The 7487-nt window shown below is 62.5% G+C and overlaps 1 protein-coding gene across 1 annotated transcript in view; it reads right to left on the reverse strand.

Annotated features, from left to right (window-relative positions):
* Positions 1 to 3410: 3410 nt before the first annotated feature.
* LOC125926016 (calpain-8-like) overlaps positions 3411 to 7487 on the reverse strand; it is a 30595-nt gene continuing 26518 nt past the window's right edge. The window contains 6 exon segments of the mRNA XM_049635312.1: positions 3411 to 3502; positions 4306 to 4426; positions 4823 to 4897; positions 5456 to 5529; positions 6870 to 6938; positions 7222 to 7363. Coding sequence (XP_049491269.1) covers positions 3411 to 3502; positions 4306 to 4426; positions 4823 to 4897; positions 5456 to 5529; positions 6870 to 6938; positions 7222 to 7363 — 573 coding nt within the window.

The raw sequence follows: 7487 nt of genomic DNA on the forward strand, positions 1-7487 counted from the left end.
CTGCCCACGGTGGGGCCGTGGTCTGCTCCTGGGCTCCAAGCTGCTCTGGTGACCGCGCGCACAGTCACAAGAGGGACGAAGCTGACGGGAAGCCCTGCGTGCGGGCAGGATGGGCCTGGCGGGCTGCAGCCGTCCCGAGTACCCAGCGCACCTGACGCCTGCCACCCGAGCGCTGGCTCTGCGCTCGCAGGGGTCTCGGCTGAGTCTGGGGACTGCATGGGGGCGCGTGTCTCCCACGTTCCCAGGAGGAAATGCAGCAGGCCTTTCCGGGTGCAGTGACAGGGCTCTGCAGGCAGTGGGGACCGGAGCTATGGAGGAAGGGGCCAGACCCGAAGCCACTGCCCAGCCGGCCACGCCGTGTGGTCTCCCACAGAGGAGGTGGGGAAGCTGAGAGCCCACACGGACCCTCTGCACGAATCAAAGGCCGCCCCCCCGCCATGCCCCTGGTGTCATGGAGCGGGGCAGGGGCCGCGTGTCTCCCCAGGCCCCTGCCCTCCACACCTCCACAGAGGCCCGGCGGTGATATACCCGCACCCCAGTCCCCCTGCTTCTGCTGCCACGGCTTACTGGGAGCGACTGCAACCCCCCCCCCCCGCCCCCTTCCCGCTGGGAGACCCTCCTCATTGGCAAAGAAAAGGACCAAGTTTTCAGAGGGCCTACATTGTGCCGGGCGCTGACCTGGGCTCCAGGGAGCTGGGGAAGCACGCGGTGACGGGGGGGCGGGGGGGAGGTGGTGGTGGAGAGGGCGCAGATAGGGGAGGCACAGGACGCCACGGGGGCCTCCCCGGGGACCACGCGGTGCAGCCCCGGATTCCAGGAGGCCGACCGGTTGACCCAGCCTCACCCAGGAGGGAAGAAGAGGTCACATCGAAAAGCAACGTCTCCAACCGCCTCGGTCCAGGGGAACACAGGAGCATAACGTGAGCTTGCAGGGGTGTGAGAGGCGAGCTCTGTACTGCTGGGACCTTTACCCACCTCCTGGGCTGCACAGGTGAGGCGTCCCCCACAACCTGTACTGGGGACGTGAGACCCCACAGCAAACACCATTTTATGATGAGACTATTTTTTTGGTTACCAGACTATCCGCGAAAGTAGTTGAAGCCTGCGGGCCTTAAAATAAAACCCCCTGGGGGTGGCCAGCTGGCTCGGCCAAAGGTCCAACTTCAGCTCAGGTCATGATCTCCCGGTTGGTGAGTTCGAGCCCTGCATTGGGCTCTGTGCTGACAGCTCGGAGCCCGGAGCCTGCTTCGGATTCTGCGTCTCCCTCTCTCTCTGCCCCTCCCCTGCTCACGCTCTGTCTCTCTCAAAATAAATACTTAAAACATTTTTAATAATTAAGAAATAAAAGTCTTTAAAAAAAATAAAATAAAATTACTGAAAGTTGATTACAACACAGCACTTTATTTTCTTTTTAATCTTTATTTTTGAAAGAGAGAGCGCTAGCAGGGGAGGGGCAGAGAGAGAGGAAGAGAGAGAGAATCCCGAGCAGGTTCCGAGCTGTCAGCACAGAGCCCCACGTGGGGCTCGAACCCACGAACCACGAGATCACGATCTGACCGAAGCTGGACGCTCACCCGACTGAGCCCCCAGGTGCCCCTCACGTCACTTTCAACGTAGGCAGCCATTCTGTACTTGAAGTGTAAGGAAGAATCAGGCCAAATCCCCTTGTCCTCCAAGAACGGGGTGGGGTGGGGCTTGTGCTGGGTCAGCGAGCGCCTGACCAACAGCAGCAGGGCTGGGGGACAGGCAGGTGCTGGCCCCAGGCCGCCCCATGTCACCCTGGGGCAGACGAGGAAGAACACGGCCACCGGAACAGAACTGCCTCCTCCCCCGCCGTCAGGACTGAGCGATGCCTGCAGGGGCGATACCCGGAGCCCCTGCCCCAGCTAAAGGCCTGTGCCCTCCGGCCGTGCTCGTGGGAGGGGCGTGCATCCAGAAGCGGAAGACTACCCTCCGCCAGAGCCGCAGGGGCCAAGGCGTGTGCGTGGTTTCTCTCCAGCAGCTCGCTGGCAGGGGCTGAGTGGCTGTCCCCCTCGCATCCACACGTGAAGCTGGACCCCAGGCACCAGCTGTAGGTGGCGGGGCCCGCGGGAGGAGACCAGGATCTGATGAGCCCCAGCAGGTGGGGTCCCCATGACCGGGTCTGTGCCCTGCGAGCGCCCCAGAGAGCCTGCCCCCTCCCTGCTCTCCGCCCGCACACACAGTGAGGATCGCGGCCCAGGGGGCTCTCCCCAGAGCCCAGCCACCTGTGCGCGGATCTTGGCCATCCGGGCCCCGGGATGTGTGGGCCCCTGGATCCGCGGCTACGGCAGCCACAGCAGGCTCACACCTTCCTCTTCCTTCCCGAGGCCGCAGGGGAGAGCCAGCAAGGATGCGCTGACTTCCCGGCCACCAGCGAGGAAGGGAGACCCCCCCCCCTCCTTCCTCACAAGGGCAGGAAGCAGCCACCCATGCGTCCTTGTCCTCGTCTGGCCTGCGGACCCTGGAGGCAGCCCCCCCATATCCTCCCCTGCAGCTCAGTTATCCCAAAACCCCTCCCCTGAAGCAGGACCAGCAGAGCCCTCCCCATCCTGCACAACATTAGACAAAGGCAGGAACCGTTTGGGCCAAACTTTAATTGACTTCCGTCTGCCCTCTAGGCTCCAGGGTCGGCTTGAACACTGAGCCCCGGCCCCCAGACTGCCGGGTGGGACAGGCCGGGGTCTGCGCGGGGACAGTGACAGGCAAGGAAGGTAGGAAGAGCGGCCTTTCGGGGACCGAGGCTCACGGAACCGCGAGGATGGGGAGGAAAGCGCGGGCAGGCGGAGCATCCCCGATGGCCACGAGCCCAGGTCAGACCAACACACAGCTGAGCCACGGCAAGAGAAGGACACCAGGGTGAGCCGTGTGCCTGCCAGAGACGCTCTCCCGTGACACGTCCATGCGCCAGCGAGCGCTGCCCGATAAGGAAGCCCTCAGCTCAGTCACCCGCCCCCACGAGCAGAAACGTGACTTAGGGAAGGCTTAGACCCGAGAGGAACTGCCCCAAACAGGTGTGTGCGTGTCTGTGTGTGCAAGCACACGCATGTACACACTCGCCTCCAGGTGAACCAGGTGGACATCCTCGGGCAAGTTTCCCGGAAGACCTTCCCCAGGTCCCTGGACCCAAGCCACGGACACTCCCAACTGTCGCTGGCTTCTGACCCCCTGGTCCGCGTTAATCTGAGACGTCCGGTCCTGGAAGTCAGGCCTTAGATGGCCCACCACCCCCAGCTCCATTCACACTAACAAGGGCTGCATCCCCAAAATTATCTTCGCGGTCATAATCAACACACGTGCTCGGACGGCTGCACGGCGACAGCCTTCCTCCCTGCGGTGCCCGCCCGAGAACTCAGCACAGGTCACCGTGAATGAGCTCCACGCAGCCCCCCTTACGTCCAGGAACCTCCAAGTCCCACCAGCAAGCAGTTCCTCAAAGAGGAAGGGCTGCCACTCTGGTCCTTGTCCGGCAGCCTGAACAGTTCTGGAGCGCCAGAGAAGGAAGGAGATTAGGGGCGGTCCTGGGCTTCGGAACCGCCAGAGAGCTGCCTCCGTGCACCCACCGCCCCCCCAGGAAGCCCCTCCCTGACCCCCCAGCTCCCGCCTGCCTCAGGGACTCTGAAAAGCTGCGCATAGATTTAGCGCGCAGGGTGGGTTGGGGGGCACACGGCCCCCTGCCCCAGGGGACAAACCGCAGTTGTGAGCAGAGACGGTCTCTTGTCCTCTCCACCCTCCGAAGCTCTAGGAACCTGCCATTGTTTCCAGGCGATGGAGGGAAGAGGGAACTGCGGACAGACCACGGTGGCCCCCTTGGCGGATGACCCCCTCCGTCAGCTTCGTGTCTGGCTGCCCCGCCTGCTCCCGTTAGAACCACCTCCCGGCCCTCAGTGAAGAAACCCCTCCCTTTAGCAGGACGCTTTGTCGTGAGGCCACAGCCCGACGGGGAGGGGGCCCACTCACTGCCCATCCAAGGGGTCTCCAGCCCCACTGACATGATCCCCAGGGAGGCACAGGTGACAACAGACAGTGAAAGCCATTTCACCACTACTGGGACTCCATCAGCCTGGCCCAGTGATTGCACTTAGCAGTCAACAACCTGAACCACAAGCGGGCAAACTATTGATGCGGCAGCAGCGTTTGGAGTCTCCAAGAAAGGCAGTCTCTGACCTTGGGCGTGGCCTGAGTGTGTCCCGCCTCCCCCAGGAGGTCCTCCTGGCTCCACCGACCAACCTGCCCCTGCCCCCACACCTGCAGCAAAATGGGAGGGACTGAGGGACAGGGACTCACCGAAGAGGGCCTCCGGGCCGGTCACACAGGCAGAGAAGCCATCGAAGTCGATGCAGCATCTGCTGTGTGTGTACCACAGGGCAAGGGTCTTCTGCACCCAGCTGCTGAGCGTGAAACCCGCAGGGAGGGCCCGGGTCACGGCAGGGTGGGGCTTGGACTGACACGGCCTGCCTCCTCCAAGGTCTCATCACCCGTGGCAATCCTGGGAGCCGCCCCGCCTCAGGACGAGCCTGGCACTGAACTAGGCCCGTGGCCCCAGCACCCGTCTAGCCGCACATCGCGGCCACCGCTGCAAGAAAGGGCGCCTTCTGCCCGGCACCCTCCCAGCAGCCACGAGGGCCCTGGGAGAAGCCTGGATGTCGCGCTGAACAGACCCCTGGGGGGGGAAGGCGCTCGAGCCACCGTCACGTGGATGCCCCACGGAGGAGAGTCACCGCCATGATCGCCAGCCCAGTAGGAGTATTTACAGTGAGACTCCTGTCCCCGAGGCTTGTCTACACAGCACATCCTCACCTGCTTTCCTGAGGGCCACCCTCAGGTCGTGGGCATCGATGGCCCCTGAGTGGGTGTGATCGGTTTCCCCATAAACCAACTAGAGCAGAAGAGAAACCAGGTAGAAAGAGCCTCTGGGGGCCCTGCCAGAGCTACGCCCTCCACTCACGGCTTCCCTGACCCCCAAGAAGCTTCCGGAACAAAGGTGAGAGCTGGGCTGAGGGCCAGAGATGCCTCCTGTGCCCTCTGAACGGCAGGGCGTTCCTCGAAGGGCTCGGCACTGGCACCTCATTGCCGTCCCGGGCCCTCCTGAACCACATGTCCGGGTTCTGTGCTGGGTTTGACCGTGATCAGCATCTGTGCAGACTAGGGTAGGAAACAGACCAGGACTGAGTGCCTGGGGGGGCGAGGGGCCAGAAACAGGACTGAGAAGGACGCCCCCCCCCCAGGATGTCCCCCACCTGCAGGGGGGAGCGAGGGGCTGGAAACAGGACCTAGGAGGCCCCCCCGCAGGATATCCCCCACCTCGGGGGTGAGAGGCTGGAAACACAACCTAGGAGGTCCCCCCAGGACAGTCCCCACCTGGGGGGCAAGGGGCTGGAAACACGACCCAGGAGGCCCCCCCAGGACAGCCCCCACCCCAGAAGGGAAGACTCACCAGGTACCTCTGAATCTTCAGCCAGATCACCCTGAATTCTGCCAGCCCCAGGGTGCCCTTTCCATGGCTCTGGGCTCCATAAAGGCCAACACGCCCACAGTCCACAGGACCACCTTATCTTGTGACCACAGTGACCGTCCTGTCCTAAGGCCTCAGTGAGCCACCCACGTGTGCAGGGAGCGGGGCCCCGGGGGGATCACGGTGGGGAGGGTGGTGGGAAACCAATTCAAATGAAGATTAAAGAGTCAGGCACCCACTACGGCCCCCTCTGAGGTCAGGCGCAGAGCAAAGGGCAGGTCATGAGCCCAAAGACCTTGGAGCAGCATCGCTAAGGAGCACCTAACACCCCGTCGTGCTGGTTATTGAGAGCGCTGGGCTAGAGGCCCTGGAAAGTCGCTTCCGGACTTAAATCTCCGTGACCTGTGATTGCAACAACTAGTCGGTTATCTCTGTGACTGGTAATCGTTACAACTAGTTGGCTAGAATGCCATATGTCAACAGAAAAGTCATCGGCAGTGCGTGTCAGCGCCTGGAAGGGGCTCGGAGCTTCCCCAGGGGCCACTGCTCAGCCCTGGGGGGACCTCTCTTCTGTGGACCACGCGCATTCACTGTGCGAGCGCTAACCCCTCTGTGGGACTGCTGCGCAAACCCGTCCCGAAGACCGAGGACCCGCCAAGCCTCCGCCTCCGAGAAAGGGCCTTGACCTCCACGCTCTGGAGGACGGCGGCCCCAGGCAAGGTTCTGGGAGGAGACGTTGGACCATTCTCCCTCTGCGCCTTCACGGACGGACGCTGACGCCGTTCCTTCCACCTGGAACACCCTTCCCATTCCTTCCGAAAACTCCCACACGTCTTCAGTGTAAAGTGAGGTTACTTGAGGCCAGGAGAAAACAAACGGATTTTATCTCCTGCGATGATTCTAGACTAGCGGTGGTGGCCATGGGAGAGCTGTGTTACTGCAGGAGAGGGGTGTGGAGGGGGAGGGGAGAGGAGGAGGGGAAGGAGGGGGGAGGGGGGGGGGAGGGATAGGATTAGGGTTAGGAAGGTGGGATTAACAGGAGAAAGGCACAGGTGCATTTGCTATCTCTGGATTCCACTGTGCCTCAGTGTCCTCACCTGTCACTTCCCACCTGTCAGTGTCCCACCTGTCATTTCCCACCTGTCAGCATCCCCACCTGTCAGCATCCTCACCTGTCACTTCCCACCTGTCAGTGTCCCACCTGTCATTCCCACCTGTGAAGCGGAGAGAGTGGCGGGCTCACGGAGGAATGAGTGGGCAGGCGCACTCTTCCTTACTGCTCGCAGCCCAAGGACATGCGCTCCGCCCCTTCTAGTCCCTTCCCTCCCTTCTCACTGGGAAAGGTCGGGAGTCGGGAGTCGTCAAACTCCAGGAAAAGGGAAACATCAAAGGATACGTCTGTCCATCAAGCTGATCATCTCCCTGCAAGTGTTGATGTCGAATCCCCCGAATTTTACGTCTGTTTCTAAACATTCGAATGGAGGGAGGGGGGCGGGAATCAGGATCTGGACAGCGGAGCGGACCTCTCCGAGCCCCGGGACTGTGGCAAGCCCGTCTCTGGTCCCCTCCCCCATCGAGCGGGAATGACACTAATAGGAACACTCGTCCCCAAGGCTGCTCGGGGATGAAGTGGGATAATGAGAGTTACGGTGAGTTCTCAGCAAAGCCGCCACTGCGGGCGGCCCTGTTCTGTGCCCCGTGGCCTCGTCCTCGGAACGACCACCGCCCCCGCCCCCCGGCGAAACCACCGGCATCCCCATTCTGTGGAGAGGGAAACTGAGGCCCAGAGAGGTTGAGTGCTTTGCTCAAGACCACCCGGAACAGCAGGGGCGAGCGGCCATACAGCGTTACAGGCACCTTGCTGGAGCTGCGCCCGGGCCTCCACCTCACCTGCACCCCGGGAGCCACAGAGGAAGGAGCCGAAGGCCCCGCAGGCGTCCCCCCATCTCTCACCCCTTCCTCAGCAGAGGCAGAAGCCAGGCCTGGAGCATAGAGCGGACGGGGGAGGGGGGGG

The sequence above is a fragment of the Panthera uncia genome, chromosome F1 (genome assembly GCF_023721935.1).
Source record: "Panthera uncia isolate 11264 chromosome F1, Puncia_PCG_1.0, whole genome shotgun sequence".
Taxonomy (NCBI): domain Eukaryota; kingdom Metazoa; phylum Chordata; class Mammalia; order Carnivora; family Felidae; genus Panthera; species Panthera uncia.